At 43.9% G+C, this 15,857-nt stretch overlaps 5 protein-coding genes across 6 annotated transcripts; 3 read left to right on the top strand and 2 right to left on the bottom strand.

The window, feature by feature from the left end:
* Window positions 1–151: 151 nt before the first annotated feature.
* Window positions 152–2,317, top strand: LOC119548051 (protein cortex). Its single transcript, XM_037855133.1, has 6 exons — window positions 152–409; window positions 468–599; window positions 650–1,064; window positions 1,126–1,497; window positions 1,721–1,870; window positions 1,935–2,317. Exons 1-6 carry the CDS (start codon window positions 290–292, stop codon window positions 2,195–2,197), a joined length of 1,452 nt encoding a protein of 483 aa, XP_037711061.1. The 5' UTR covers window positions 152–289; the 3' UTR covers window positions 2,198–2,317.
* Window positions 2,258–3,045, bottom strand: LOC119548056. Its single transcript, XM_037855138.1, has 2 exons — window positions 2,789–3,045; window positions 2,258–2,717 (listed from the first exon to the last, which is right to left on the bottom strand). Exon 2 carries the CDS (start codon window positions 2,715–2,717, stop codon window positions 2,493–2,495), a length of 225 nt encoding a protein of 74 aa, XP_037711066.1. The 5' UTR covers window positions 2,789–3,045; the 3' UTR covers window positions 2,258–2,492.
* LOC119548050 (protein cup) lies at window positions 2,581–15,601 on the bottom strand. Of its 2 annotated transcripts, XM_037855132.1 has the most exons (7): window positions 15,477–15,601; window positions 15,000–15,423; window positions 12,696–13,556; window positions 8,541–9,089; window positions 7,717–8,464; window positions 6,862–7,647; window positions 2,581–2,717 (listed from the first exon to the last, which is right to left on the bottom strand). In XM_037855132.1, the coding sequence occupies exons 2-7, from the start codon at window positions 15,411–15,413 to the stop codon at window positions 2,704–2,706; spliced, it is 3,372 nt and encodes a 1,123-aa protein (XP_037711060.1). In that variant the 5' UTR covers window positions 15,414–15,423; window positions 15,477–15,601; the 3' UTR covers window positions 2,581–2,703. The 2 variants fall into 2 exon arrangements, with proteins under 2 accessions (XP_037711060.1, XP_037711058.1); XM_037855130.1 differs by having other exon boundaries at window positions 15,000–15,598.
* On the top strand, window positions 3,911–5,456 carry LOC119548053 (serine protease inhibitor 27A). The gene has a single exon (XM_037855135.1). The coding sequence runs from the start codon at window positions 4,062–4,064 to the stop codon at window positions 5,400–5,402; it is 1,341 nt and encodes a 446-aa protein (XP_037711063.1). The 5' UTR covers window positions 3,911–4,061; the 3' UTR covers window positions 5,403–5,456.
* Window positions 10,018–11,769, top strand: LOC119548054 (probable galactose-1-phosphate uridylyltransferase). Its single transcript, XM_037855136.1, has 4 exons — window positions 10,018–10,179; window positions 10,506–10,675; window positions 10,737–10,942; window positions 11,019–11,769. The coding sequence occupies exons 1-4, from the start codon at window positions 10,161–10,163 to the stop codon at window positions 11,674–11,676; spliced, it is 1,053 nt and encodes a 350-aa protein (XP_037711064.1). The 5' UTR covers window positions 10,018–10,160; the 3' UTR covers window positions 11,677–11,769.
* Window positions 15,602–15,857: the final 256 nt, after the last annotated feature.

Below are 15,857 nucleotides of genomic sequence, written 5' to 3'. Positions count from 1 at the left end.
TTCTACAAGTTTTGAAGTGATACTTTTAGTATTGAAAAACTAACCGCCGGTTTCATAAACCATTCTTAAGAATTTTAAAAATATGTTTTTGAAAACCTTGCCACCAAATAGGAATATTTTTTTTTTCCTTCCACACTTTTCATAAAACTTTGAACGGGAAAGATTAGTATAGTTTGATTTATCCAAATTGTACTGTTCATGCAACTGTAATAACTCTCTCGGGGCCTAGAAAATAAACTCTCTCAATACGATAACTCTAAAATGGCGCAAACGAATCAGAAAGATCTTAATGTTCGTCGAGATGAGTGTGTGCGACAGTCCCAATAAAAATTCCAAGCTGGACAAAAAATCCTTGACCCCTTTCAAGAAGGTGCGCCGCAAAAATTGGAAGCAGGAGGCGGTCTACAAGGTAAAATAATGGGACCTACACAGTTTGACAACCCTAACACAGTTTCTTTTCCAAATAGAGTGATATATGCAAGGGCCAGGAGGTGTCCTATGTCGGTGACAGGTTTATACCTAAGCGCTTTGATCGCCAGAATATTGACTTCAATCTGAAGTACATTGGAAAGCGGGAAGAGCACGATATTTTGGAAACGGTGAGATTGGTATTTCTGGCTATACATAACTATTTCATACTGATTTTCAGGGTGAGACTTTGACGGACAGCTACTGGCGGCAGAGTGGCTTCATAGCCAACATTAACCGGACCTTTGGGATTCAGGAGCGCCGGTTGCTTCAGTTCTACAGCCAGCAAGGTAGCCGTTCCAGGTTAGTGGACAGCGACTCCTCGGACTCGGACTGGCCATGTAATCCCCGAGCACGTCCACATGCCATTCAGAATGCCACCCATGAAATGCCCGGGATCTGCAGTCCCGTCGACTACAACATGATGGACTGGTCGTCCGGCGGCATGGTGGCCATGTCCTCCGGCCAGGACATCATGCTGTGGCGCAACCTGGACGAGAGCACCATGGTCTTCAGCGTTGAGTCGCCCACTTCCCTCAAGTACTCGCCCGACGGCAAATATCTGGCCATTGGCTGCATGGATAGAAACTACCCAGGTATTGCCCTTGTCCTCTTACACCGACTTACTCCTTTTTAATGCTCCTCTTTCACCCCAAGTCCTGGACCTCTGGGAGGTAAGGTCGCCCATGGAGTTTTTGGTCTCCTATCGCAAGTTGATCTTTAAGTCCATGGGCTATGTAAGTTGCATCGAGTGGTCACACGACGGCAAGGAGCTCACTTGTGGCACCCAGTGCGGAATCATTCTCGTCCTGGCCATGCCCAAGCTGAGGACTCTGAAGCAGTTCCACGAGCACCGGCACAAGGTTAACAAAATCAAGATCGATCCCACCCGAAAGTATTTTGCATCCAGCGATACGGATGGCAAGATTTTTATCTTCGATGCCGTGCTGAAGGTTCGCCTTCTAAAGCTGGGCGGCCGATCTATACTCTTCGATTGGCATCCCTGGACTGGTGAAGATTTAGTTGTTGGTAAGTACGGAATCACTAAAGGAAAAATTCATTTAACGTTTAGACGTTGGAATATTTATGAAACCATTTCTTTTGCATCAATTTTCTCGAGACCCTTGACGACTTATACATATTTTTATAAAACCATAATTCGATTAAGTTTACAATTAAGTACAATTGTTAAATCGTATGTTAAATTGTTTTTACATTTAGTCCGACGTCTAATATTGGTTAAACTTTACAGCTGAGCGAAGTCCTGCCTCAATTTTCATTTTTAACATCCCAAGGCGCCAATTTGTGGCCTCGTACAGGCGCAGGGACGACAGGATAGTTATAAAGACAGTCACATTTAGCAAGATCACGGGCGAGTTGCTGGTCAACGTTATTCGGCGTGGTAAGTACTTTTCTAGACTTTACCCCAGATCACCACAAAGTAATGCTCTTGATGATATCTACAGATGATTCAGACTTTGCAATTTGCGAAATATTGGTGTTGGCCTCTTTAAATCGAGTGGTTGACTTGATGTCCCACCAGGATCGCGGCACCCTGTTCCTGATGTGGAACCCAGATGGAACGAACATAGCCACTGGCGGCCTGGACGACACCCTTTCGCTGTGGAACTTCTTTCCCACCCACAAACGGAATGCCATACTCCGAAAACAGGAGCAAAAGGCCAAGGACAAATGCAGCTCATTGAGCCTCTTCAAAGGAATTCGTTAAACAGTTCACAAATTGTTTTACTTAATGTATATCATGTCATGTGTCTAGTCTTCTAACCAATTGTGCTTTTCATTATTTATTCAATTCATATTGCTTCCATAAAAATTCCATTGGATTTAACATAGGCGTTGTTGATTACTCTAAAATGAACATAAGAATATGGGTCTCTCCACCCAAACTGAAGGTATGAAAGTAAAATTCCATTGTTCACCATGGTTACAGCGTTGAAATTTGGTAACTAATCACTAGGCTAGAGGTATGTAAAGATGTCCAAAGAACCGCTGGCATCCCTCGCTTAATATTCGCTCTGCTTGGGTCTCGATGTGGCGATCGGCGAGTGGCCCTCCTGCTGGAAGAGGTACTCCGCACAGGCCTCGGCTTCCAGGCGGCGTTTCTGGAGAAGATGGGGCTTGATGACTAAACGATGGGTGGTGTAGATGAGGACCGTGGATCCGATGCCAATGGCCATTAGACCGACAGTCGTGGTGGCGAATCTCTTGAGATTGTTAATGAAACTCATCTGGGGGTGGAAACAGAATAAATAGTATTATTTCAGGTGCCAGAAGATATATAGTTAAGGTGTCAGCTAACTTTTTTGGACTTGGACTACTAGTTTCAGCTGGTGCTGCTGGTTCAGCCTCGGTTTTCTTATCGTTTTTGTACTTCAAAATCAGTGGCTGCCAAATGTAAATACCGCCCAGCACCCCAATTGCCGTGACCACCATCAACTGTGGAACTGTAACACCTCGCGGACGACGAATTTGCATCGCATGTACGTTGATTATAGCTTTTTATTTACTCTTTTACATTAAATGCTCAGGTTTCTTTGCCGGCTGCTGTTACATCAACGCACTGTGGGATTTCAGTGTGGATCAGCTGTTGGCCACTCTCGCTTACCAACACTGGTTTCTGTACCTGGCCAATGCAGCCAGACTTTTCCTGAAGTAAGCTTATTTAAATTCAAATTTTAATTAAAAGCTATTAATAAACTGGTCGGCATTGGGTATTTGCAGCAGAATCTGTGACGACATTTTAGAAAAGGCATTACAAAATTCCCCCATACGTAGTTGGGTAACATGCATAATAAACGGAAATGGGGGAAAAAACTGAAAACGGATAAGTATAGTGTTTTCTTTTATCGTACTTTTTGGCTATTCCCTAAACTTTTTTGTTTCTTAGTCTTTGAATATCATTATCAGAAAAATTGAACAAAAAGCGGCAGCAACTTATTACATTTTAAAAGCGCTATGATAAGATTTATAATTGTTTAGAACTGAAACTATTTTTCTTTTGCTGTGAAGTTTTTAAATTTCCCAATTTTTTCTGAAAAAAATTAATCTTAAATCTGCAAAAATTAAAAACCTAAATGCCATTCTAAGATTTAAAAACACAATATTTGTAAGGCATTTTCAAATTAAAAAAATATTAAAAAAAAAAGATACAAGTTCAAAATTCTCTTAGTGCACATTCACCCAATGCTATCCCACTTGTGCTATCCACTCCTCTTCACTGCCATTATCATCGGCATAATCATCATCTCTTGAGGATAATGACGTAGGCCGAGCTTCTCAACTCTGGGAGTCCCAACAAAAACCACACATAAGCGCAGCCACGGCGCCGCCAAAGCCGGCTGCGGCGTCGGCAGCGCAGCGGCAGAGTGGCGGACGAGAGAGGCTTGAAGCTGGTTTTTAAAACGGTCTGCCCGCTCAGCCCGCCAGTCACTCTCAGTTGGGACGGCGCGTCAAACGGTTATCGCTCGCTCCTTCGACGCCCCCACGCCACTCCCCGCAAACCGCGCATTTAACAGTTGTTTTGCTGCGAATAAGAAGCGCAAAGCAGAAGCCAGAAGAAGATCGAAGCAAAGATGACAAAGATGGGTGGAAATTTGGATTTGGCAGTGATGCTGCTGCTTTTGAGTGCCTTCGTCACCGGCAACTCCATTCCGACGACCACAACGCCTCAGGGCGTGTTCGAAACCCGCACGGACAAGCTGCCCAGCGGGGCTGCGGTCCTGCCCTCCAGTGGAGCAGGCATCTACGATGATATAGACACCTTTGTGCCCTTCAGGAGCGACTCGCACGATCCCTTCTCGTGGCATCTGCTCAAGACGGTGCTGCAGAACGAGACGGCGGCCAAGAATGTGATCATTTCACCGTTTTCCGTCAAACTAGTGCTGGCCCTGCTGGCCGAGGCGGCCGGAGCTGGAACCCAGACGCAGACGGAGTTGGCCAACACGCAGACGGACATACGGTCGCAGAACAACGTCAGGGAGTTCTACCGCAAGACCCTGAACTCCTTCAAGAAGGAGAACCAGCTCCACGAAACCCTGAGTGTGCGCACCAAGCTTTTCACGGCCAGTTTCATCGAGACCCAGCAAAAGTTCACCGCCACCCTCAAGCATTTCTACGACAGCGAAGTGGAGGCGTTGGATTTCACCAATCCGGAGGCGGCGGCAGATGCCATTAACGCCTGGGCAGCCAACATCACACAGGGCCGACTCCAGCAGCTGGTGGCTCCGGACAATGTGCGCAGCAGTGTGATGCTGCTGACCAATCTGATCTACTTCAATGGTCTGTGGCGCCGGCAGTTCAGCAACACCTTCCAGGGACCCTTCTTCCGCAGCAAGGACGATCAGTCGCGGGCTGAGTTCATGGAGCAGACCGACTACTTCTACTACACCAACTCGGACAAGCTGAAGGCGCAGATCCTGCGGCTGCCCTACAAGGGCAAGAACTCCCTGTTCGTGCTGCTGCCCTATGCCTTAAATGGCATCCATGACCTGGTCCAGAATCTGGAGAATGACGAACTGAAGAGCGCCCAGTGGGCCATGGAGGAGGTCAAGGTGAAGGTGACGCTGCCCAAGTTCCACTTTGACTACCAGCAGAACCTCAAGGAGACGCTGCGCAGCCTGGGCGTGCGCGAAATCTTCGAGGATAGTGCCTCGCTCCCGGGTCTGACCCGCGGAGCCGACGTGGCCGGCAAGGTGAAGGTGTCCAATATCCTGCAGAAGGCTGGAATCAATGTAAACGAGAAGGGAACGGAGGCCTATGCCGCCACCGTGGTGGAGATCGAGAACAAATTCGGCGGCAGCACCACCATCGAGGAGTTCAACGTGAACCGGCCGTTTGCGTTCTTCATCGAGGAGGAGTCCACCGGGAACATACTGTTTGCCGGAAAAGTCCACAATCCCATCACCCAGAACTAAGCCACTAAGGCGGTTTTATCTTTAAATATGCAATAAAAATAGAAACAAAACGGAGTCCATGGTTCTTTTTTTTATCCACCTACGTTTTAGAAACAGCAGATAGTGCAAAGTTTGGAATTAAAATAATACTATAGGTCCCCAATAACCTTTAACTTCGGGGGAGTTCTTCAGAAAACCATTAAATGTTTAAGACTGTCATAAAATCTTGTAAAGCATTGCGAACTCTGTAGCTTTCTTTCTGGATTTTGAAAGCCTACTGAATCTTCCCAGAGAATCTAAGCTTTGCTCTTGACCCTCTTTCGGTAATCGTGCGTTGCGACAAATTCTCCTCGCCCAGTTCGGTCCCATCTGTACTCTACTACATTCCGCTGATAAAGCCACTGGGACTGTCGTTAAACGTTTGTTATTATATTTTATGCCTCGCCTCAGGCGTACCTTGAACAACTGAAAGCAAAAGCCCGCAATAAAGCGAAAGATGCAAATACCTTTCGACTCTGGGAATGTCCCACGTACGTAACACTAGTAATATCCAATGGGGAGATCGATGGGTAACCGCTTGCACACAAAGTTAATGGCAAATAGAATCCATGAGTCAGGGGACTGAGATGTTGTTCGGTAGGAAAATCTTAAGTTTGCTCAATAAATAAAGTTCTACCGATGTTTTGCACAAACAGGAATTGGGAATTTTTAAGAGAGCCTAGGAACAGGTTTTGAAAGAAAAATAATATGGAATTTCAAACGAATTCGTTCTACAAATTATGTTTTTATGAAATGTATCCAACTACTAATATCAGTTTAAAAGATATTTCTGAAAGTCCCACTTTTTTATTACCTTAACTTATCTGTCTGGAACGATACTACCCAGCACATCCTTGAAGATCCGTTCAAGTGCCAGTCTGAATCAACACTTCGAGATGTGTTCGAATGCACTGGTGACGTGCAAACAAAGTGTGCAATGTTTGCTGTCATGAAAACCAGTTTACAAATAATACGAGAAAGTGCACCTTAAAGTGCATATTTGCTCTGCTTTCGAAAAAATGAGACTGTAAAATGATTGTCTGACTCAGAGCGAAGGTAAATACTAAGAAGGGGGGCCGGCCATAAGACTTATTATTTATTACACTACCCTAAAAGTTCGAAACGCAATACAAAGCCAAATAATTTGCTTTGTTCGAAAATTCTTCGAATGCAGGTACTATTAATATTTAAGTTAGTATTCTGAATCCCAAACTACTACCTGAAGTGTACGAAAGTCGGTTTGTTTTTATGTATAAGTTGTCTTTAGCTTTCATAGTTCATATGTTCAGGTGTTCTATGATCAAAACGGGGTCGTTTACTTTACGAGTACTTTGTAAAATATGAAGGAAAGATAAACCATAGTAGAAATTAACTTAACGTTGTACCCATGTAGCCACTATCTGTTAATAGGGTTTCCAATCTAAATTCTACAGCGACTCACCTCCGCCATTGGGCAACATGGCTATGGCTGATTGGGCCTGCATTTGAGGCTTGCTGAAGTTGTTGCCTCCGCCGGAGCTGTTCTGATGGCGCATTTGGGTTTGAAGGGGCTGCTGGGGCTGTGGTTGCTGGGACTGTTGATATTGCGGCTTGTATTGCGTAGGAAAGTGTGGCTGGCTGGGCTCGAAAGCTTGCAAATTTTGGTTCTCAGCGAATCGCATGCTGGCATCTGCACCAGGACGTCGGTTGTTAGAATGAGATTGCTGCTGCTGCTGTTGTTGCTGTCCATTCATCAGATGACCAGAAGCTTGGTTATTGCCACCGCCCGAGATCAAGGCATGGAGCAGAGCATTTGAGGCGGCATCCGGTCGCCCATGGCGTTGCTGGCCACGGTTTAGTTGTGCTTGCTGCGTCTGATGCTTGGCCGCACCATTCATTAACTTGTTGGTCTGCTCCTCCAGTTTGCGCTTCATCACAGCATTTCGCATTATAACATTGGCATGGGCTTGCAAGTCCTCCTGCGACAGTTGCTGCGGCACCTGCGGCTGTGGATTTTGCTGCGGCTGCTGTCTGGCGGCCAGTGTCTGCTGGACAATGGCCAGGTTGTGAAGATTCTGCAGCTGACTGGCAATGACCGTGCTCGAGAGCATGTCCAGCTGCTGCTTGTGCTGCTGTTGCTGCTGCTGGGTATTGGTGAACTGCAGTACAGCCGTGATGGCTTCGCGATCCATGTCCGACAAGCGTGGGTTGGCCAACTGCACCAGTAGCCCATGCTTGGATATTTCCCCTGAAAGGAAGATAAAGCAAGGTTTGATTAAAAGAGTCTAATTAGAACATAAGTGCTCCTTCAGCCTACCTTTAGTCAGGCGGAGCAGGAGCAACTGGGTGTCGGCCCGTCCGAGAATTGCCTTCAGCTGCAGGCCCGCCAAAAAGGCAGTCTGCTGTTGTTGCTGCTGGATGATGACGTGCTGCTTCTGCTGCTGCTGCTGGTACTGCTGTTGCTGCATAATGAAGTTAGAAATGGCATCGTAGCCCGCCGCCTGTGGTTGTGGCTTAGCCGCAGACAGAGAGCCAATAAGCTTTTGGAAGGTCTCCGACTGCTTGTTGGCAGTCTCGCCAGCGTTGGTCAGTGAGTTGCGACGCCACTTGGCCTCCAGCTGATCCACCGACGGCATCTGGTTCATGTGACCCGCTGGTTTGGGCTGCTCCGGATTGCTGCCATGACCCTGGTTCATGGCCTGCTTGAAAAACTCGTTCAGCGAAGACGACGAGGAGTTCCTATCACGAGCGAAGAACGGCATAAATTTAGAATTGCTCTCGTTTGCATTTGTTTGCTGCTGAATTTGCTGAGGCTGCTGTGGTTGCTGGTGCTGTTGATTTGCATAATTGCTACTCTCATAATTCGGCTGGCTTTGATTGAACTTTTCAAACTGAAACGAACGAACACTGCCCGAGCGTTTGTCATCCTTTGGCAGCTGATGATCGTTGGCCAACACCTTGTTCATGTTCTCCACATTATGGTTATTGTTTGTATCGTGCTTTGGCATGAATTTATTGCGGCCCACGGGCTCTGGGTGCGTCCATTTGTACTTGTTTTGGTCCACCTGAAGCAAATTAATAATATCAATATGTAAAAATATTTATTAGACTCGTGGTGAAGTGAATTAAGTGCAAACTAACTTTATGTTTGGGCGCCTCCCTCTCTGATTCTCCAACTCCATGGTGATTGTGGCCCTCCTTAAGCATTTTCTCCTCTTCCTCATCGAATCCGCACAGCTCGATGGTGTCCAATCTAGAGGTGGGTCCACAGCTGAACCACTCTGGCTCCTCGTTCTGGTTCCTGTAGCGCCGATGATGCCTATCCTCCGACTCCCGAGACTTTGGTTTCGACACAACCAGGAATCCGGACATTACGCGCTTTACGTAGTTTTCGTTGGCGCGGCTCAGATCTTCACTGGACTCGTTCGACTGCAACGTCTCGTTCTCGGAGCGGTTATTGGACATCCCCATAACAGGAGTGTTCGGTCGTCCTCGGGGCAGGCTGCTTATCTCCCCATTGTCGAAGAACTGCAGTACCGACATGTTGCTGCTGTTCTGGTGCTTGGGATTTAGCTCTTCCATATGCGGTTTGCCATTGTGGTACGAATGGTAGTCACCGTCGTTGTATCCCCACTTGGAGTGATTGAAACGACCGCTTCCAATGCGCCTTTGGTTAACAATTGCCGGATCCTAAAATATTAAATTAAACATGTAGGAACAAGTATTACATTTTTACAGATTTTGTGCATCGTCCCAGTCCAGTTTTTTAAGGATTATCAACTAAACTCAATCAATCTAGTAATAATGTTAAGAGTTTTAGATGTCTGCATATATTTTCTAAGATGACTGTTTGAAAAAAGGAGTAGAAGAAAGATTCTCGACTCAACAAGAATAAAAAAGTTGAAAAGTGGTACGGAATGGAATAATTTTTAAAAGTATATTTAATTCATAACTTTTGTATGCTGCAGGTGCGATCGTCACGGCAATTTACTTCGTTAAAAGGTGATTTTGTGTGATGTGTACATAAGTTTGATTCAAAATCGGTCAGGCCCAATTAAATAACCGTAAATTCGGAGCCACCCAGTTTTTGCAGCGTTTAAATTTAATGAATCATTACAAAGTTTTTCATAGACTCAATCAAATTACCGTTTTTTAACTTGTAAGTTAATACCGCAACCAAATACGTAACGATGAAAGGACTAAATTAATAGTGATACATCTATACATAAACTTAAAACACAATCCAGAAAGAAACTTTAAAAGTAAACCAGTTTAAAAAATGCATAAGATCCATCCCTAAGGGCAGCCTATCGACACTTGCACATCTCTAAGGGCCGGCGAAATGGACCGCACACCCACAGACGCACTCACACCCATATCAGCTGAGTGAGAGATAAAGCTTATAAAACAATAACAACAAAGCAGAAACAGTTCAACTAAAAGGCGGAATGCGTGCTAAGCTAAACGAACGCCGGCAGAGCGAGCGAGAGCCAAAGAGCGGGAGTGGAGCGAGACGAGCGGAATGCAAGTGGAAAATCACACATAGCGGCTGCGACTACGAGTACTGGGATAGGAATCGAAATCGGAATCGGAATCAGAATAGGAATAGGAATAGCTCTTGCAATAACAACCGTAATCGCAACGCGGCTGGTTGACATTGCGCTTGTCCCGTGAATTTGGTCGAATGCGGAGCAGCGACCATAACTGTAAACAGTAGTCATAATCCGATCGGAGTGATACGAGCGCCAGCCTTTCGTCACGATGCAGTTTGTGGCCAGCGGTAGGTAGACCGTTTAAACCGGGAATATACCAAAAAGTGATACTACAAAGGGTTTCCAAACGAAGTCCAGTAGTTTTTAATATTCTTTTAATTTTAAATCATCCATAAAAGTGCTTCAAAACCCATATATTTTTTTCATATAAAGAAAGAAATCTATGTTTTTTAGCCCGTATATAACAATCTATACTTAGGTTCAAAAAAATAGTGCTCAAGAAGTGTTTCAAAAGCTATAGATTATTTTTTATCATTTAAATAAATCTATATTTCTTTTCCCATATCATTTTAAAATCAAATACATATTAAAATACATTTATATCATTCCATAGAACACCCGCACCGGCGACTAAATCCCTTGACGGGGCAATGGGTCCTGGTTTGCCCACATCGCACCCAACGCCCCTGGTCGGGTCAGCAGGAGAAACCGCAAAAGAACGAGCTGCCCGACTTCGATCCCACCAATCCTCTTTGTCCTGGAGTCACACGCCCCAATGGAATTGTATATTTGAAAGACCATATCCTAATATCCCAATATTCTAATTACTATATTCCATGATTAGGAAACTCCTGCCTACGAGAGCACCTATGTGTTTGAGAATGACTTCCCGGCCCTTGTAGAGGTAGTGCCCGTTCCGCCCAACAGTGACGATCCCCTGTTCCAGATAGCACCTGCCCGTGGCAACTGTCGGGTGATGTGCTTCCATCCCAAATCGAATCTCACCTTGCCCACAATGAGTGCAGCAGAAATTGTCGTTGTTATCGACGAGTAAGTATAGGATTTATGGCTTACATCAGTGATAAACCCGTGATAAAAACCATTTTTATCTCCCTGCCCTATCTAGGTGGATCAGGCAGTTCAACGAGCTGAGTGCCAAGTACGCCTGGGTGCAGATATTCGAGAACAAGGGAGCCGCCATGGGCTGCTCCAATCCCCATCCGCATTGCCAGATCTGGTCGTGCTCATTTCTGCCCACGGAACCGCAGCTGAAGCAGGAGCGTCTGCGTGCCTACTACGCCACCAACGAGCGACCCATGCTGGCGGACTATGTGGAGCGGGAGTTGCAGCGGCAGGAGAGGATCGTGATCGAGAATCCCGACTGGCTGGTGGTGGTGCCCTTCTGGGCCACCTGGCCCTTCGAAACCATGCTAATCTCGCGCAATAACAACAAGAGGATTAATGATTTGACGCTAGGACAGCGTGAAAATTTGGCGGTGACCATCAAGGAACTGACCACCAAGTATGACAACCTGTTCCAGTGCTCGTTTCCCTACTCGATGGGCTGGCACGGAGCACCAACCGGAGCAGAGCATGCCCACGCATCCAGTGCCCACTGGACCCTACACGCCATCTACTATCCGCCGCTGCTCCGATCGGCCACCGTGCGCAAATTCATGGTGGGATTCGAGCTTCTTGCCATGGCCCAGCGGGATCTGACTCCCGAACAGGCGGCCCAACGATTGCGGGAGGTCGATGGAAAGTGCCATTACCTGGAGAAGTGATTTCTGTCAACAGAAGGAGCAGATGATAGCAATTCGTATTCAGTTTAATAAAAGAAAAAAAGGCAATTTCGATCGACTGTAGTAATTACTTAATACCTATTTGCAATCATTTTAAAAATATTCTAGAATAATGCTACAGTCAAATAGCAAATGATTAGCATGATTGGCAAAGACCTCTGGAGGTCATGCGTTGCAATCATTGATTTATCAGATAAGCCTAGGAATAATGCGACTTTGTGTTACCTAATACACAGTTGCAGTCAAAACAATAGGTCGACAGATGCAAATTGTCTACCTGATAAGTGTAATTAAACTAAACAGTAAGGATTATAAAGATGAATAACTTCCAATCCCATATTAGACTAATATCTTTTGAAATATGTACTTTTCACGGAAATATTTACTGTATATGTGATGTCAAATTCGATAGAACTCAATAAAGAAATAATTGAATTCATTCAAAGTTCATATATATTAATTTAGAGTATTAGAAAATTCGAGAAGAAACTAAGACTTTTTTATGTTCGATAGCTAATTTCTTTTACAGTTTAAGCCAATTAATTGCAATACAAAATGGACTGACAAAAAATGTCATTGACCAAATTTTTATAGAGATTTTCATTTCGTTGCCTTTTTAATGAGGTGAGTACTAGGCTTTAAAAAAATGGTTTAAGTTTACCTAGATTTCATGCTCCTTTTAACAGATATTTTTTAAACAAAACACCGAAAAAAGGTGCACTAAAGAGTTCAAAATATTTCTGAAAATTAATTAAAATGGTTCAGTTTGCGCATCTCAAAATTATTTAATAAAAAAAAAATGTTAAAAAATAAAATATTTTTTTGGTGAAAGTTTAACGAAAAAAAAACTTTTTTAGGGGGTGAATTTGGTAGCATTTCCTAGGAAAAGATCTTATTTTTAAATAAATGTTATGTAATGTAATCAAAAATCCCCATTTAAGTAAGGAAAGTAAAAAGTATTGAAAGTAAAGTAGACAGTATAGATAAAAAGAAGTGCTCACCTGGAACTCTGTTTGCGGCTGCGGGGGTTGGCTCTGGATGATGGACTCGTCGCTGATCAACTGCGGCTTGTTCTTGTTCTTGAAGAAGGCAGGCATGCACTCGTTGTTGTTCGTGCTCGAGTTGTTGGTGCTGGAGCGAGCTCGGAACCTTGTGCCGTCCGAGGTGCGCCAGAGATTCATGCGCCGCAGACGGGCCTCCAGCTCGATGTCATCGCAGGTGGCGATGCGTGGCATGACGAAGCTCTCCTTAGACCTGTGCATCAGGGCACTGAACATCCCGTTGCGAATGTCCAGCAAATGGGAGCGGGTGTACATCTTCACCGGCTTGCTACTGGCCATTGGAGCGGCAGGAGGGCGCACAGCCTTTGGCGCCCGCAGACTTCCTGGCTTGTGGGTTCCAGTGCTGGGAGCACGCTTCTGCTGACCCTTTTGCTGCTGCTGATCTGGCATCATGTCCTTGCCGGCCTGTTGTTTCCTCGGCGAGTCGTGGTCGAGGTCACAGCTCACGGCCGTGCAGGACAACATGCTGGTGGGCTGGGTGTACGGTGTGGATGCCCGGGCCGAGAGCACTTGCAGAGTCAGACCCTCGTCCTCGTGCGGCTGCTTTGAGGATCCATGCATCGGAATGGCTTCACGGGAAATGGGTGCGAAGACTCGATTCTGCTTGGCCAGCAGCTGGACGACTTTAAAATGCCTCTCCAATTGCATAATCACAGCGGGCTTTTTGGTCTTGGGGTGCAACACCAGAGCCTTGGAGGATGAGAATGCCATCAGCGGGCCATCGCATATTGTCTCATGACCCGAAAACCTGGGTAACATCTCAATCGTCTCCACCTTCTTGTTTTTCATGGAACGAGAAGACTGTTTACCAAAATAAAAACAACATTTAAAAAATGTCATGATGAAGAATGAATGAGTATCTGTCTGTATTCTTTGAAAAGTTAATGTCGAATGGAACGAGCCAACAACTAATGTATTGACATATTTATCAGACCTACTTTGATTATCACTTTAGAATTGAATAGTTCATAATTCATTTTTAATATTTTGTAAAGGCAAAATCAACGTAAAAATTAAACAAAATATTAAAAAGTTGGTCCTCAGGCTGGACAAAATGACTAGAATAATACTGTGCACATTTTAAAGGGAGATAAATATGTTGTTATACTTTGCAAATATAACAAATAAATGTTAAATTTTTTCAGTTTAAATAATGTTTTTTACAACATAAAAAATACAAAAAAATTGTTTTTTATTCAAGGAATATAATCGTGAAAAAAAACGAAATTTAGCTAGCATAAAAAGCCAAAATATAAAAGTTCCTATAAACAAGATTTACATAGTTGTTAATTTGTAAAAAAAAAAAGGTCTTATGTAAAGTCATTCTTTGAATTTTGAAATAATGTATAAATATTGCTGAATTGGTATTTGCAGTAAAAATATCAAAGTTTTACCGACTTAGTGAGTTGCCTAATCTATATTATCCCAGGACCCCGAAATTCTGACTATTTTATCAAGAATAGCTGAAACCATAATATAATTATAGCTTGTTAAACGTCGAAAAATATATAACTAATTTAAAAACTAAGATATTTTTGTAAAATGATCATAGGTAACAGACGTTACAGTAAGATAGGCCATGGAACGTACACATATATATATGGGAAACGGAAGACTTAAAAGTCTAGTTCTAAGAGAAATTTCATTTAAAACATAGAGACAAATACTAAAGAAAATATAAAATAGTAGATAGTTTAACGATAAATAAAAACAAGACATGCCAAAGTTCATATATGAAACTTTCAAACATTCATACTCGTAACTGCAGAGCGAATAACTTACCGAAAAACTACTTAAAATTATAGATAGCTTAGTTTACAAAAAAAATAGTAGATAGTTTAACGACATATAAAAAGGAGACGACATGCCAAAGTTCATATATGTAACTTACATAATTTCAAACATTCATACTTGTAACTGCAGGGCTAATAACTTACCTTATAACTTAACTTACTTTTGTAAATTTATCATAGGTAACAGACGTCACACAGTAAGATAAGCCATGGAACTTACATACATATATATAGGAAACAGAAGACTTAAAATTCTGGTTCTAAGAGTAATTTCATTTCAAATATAAAGATAGGTACTAAATAAAATAAAAATAATGTATATTATATGATAAATACAAATAAGACGACATGCCAAAGTTCATATAACTCATAAATTTAAACATTTGTACTTGTAACTACAGAGCTAATAACTTACTGAATATCTACTTAAAATTATAGATCGCCAACTCACTTCGGGACTGGTCTTTTGCATCCGCTTGTTGGCCTCCAGCTTGGTGATGGCCTTCTCCAGCGCGTCCTTCAGCTTGAAGGCGGGCAGCTTGAGGTAGCCCAGTCCGGTGGCCAGGAATGCGCTGGCCGGCAGCGGAGGCGGTGGGGGCGGGGCGCAGGGGTCCTCCCACTTCTCGGAGTTGGCCTCGTCGTCGTCGTGCTCCTGGTGATCCCTCACAGAGATGGCCTTGGCGGGCGGCGGAGCCTGGACGGGAGTGGGTGGCGGCGGCGGGGGCGGGTATTCGAATTTGGACTTCACACTGGGGGTCAGCGCCTCGTCCTGGTGATCCACGGCGAGATGATCGCTTGCATCCGCATTTGTGGCAATTTTCAGGGCGCCAGCGCCATTTTCTTGCTCAACTTCGGCCATTTGCATTGCGCTTTGGCTGCGTAAGCTCGTAAGTTCGATCTCCTTCTCATTCAGAGGGTCCATACTCACGTTAATAAATGGTTTTTTGATTAAAAATTAAAACGAACACTTTTGGTCGGTCGAAAATTCAAACTATGCAAAAAAGAACGAAATCACGTTTAACACAGGTTCGATCATAAGATCCGTTATTCGGCTTTGGTGCGATGAGTAAGCAGGACAGGGACAGAAAAAATACCAAAAAAGTACCAGAGAATGGTGGGCAGAGGAAAAGAGTTGGCATTGGCGATCAGTGTGGGTAAACATTGACATAAAATTTAAAAAAGGATTTATGAATTGTCTGGTCAAAAAAGGTTTTGGATTTATTTATAAGGCGCTTTTTATTGAATGAAACTACAGAGCAGAAATAAATAGCCCCTCTAATTGTCAATTTTTGTTGTGCTCCTGTATAGA

Source organism: Drosophila subpulchrella, chromosome 2L (assembly GCF_014743375.2).
Source record: "Drosophila subpulchrella strain 33 F10 #4 breed RU33 chromosome 2L, RU_Dsub_v1.1 Primary Assembly, whole genome shotgun sequence".
NCBI lineage: Eukaryota > Metazoa > Arthropoda > Insecta > Diptera > Drosophilidae > Drosophila > Drosophila subpulchrella.
The sequence above is the reverse complement of the archived record's forward strand: the minus strand, read 5'-3'. Positions and strand labels throughout refer to the sequence as shown.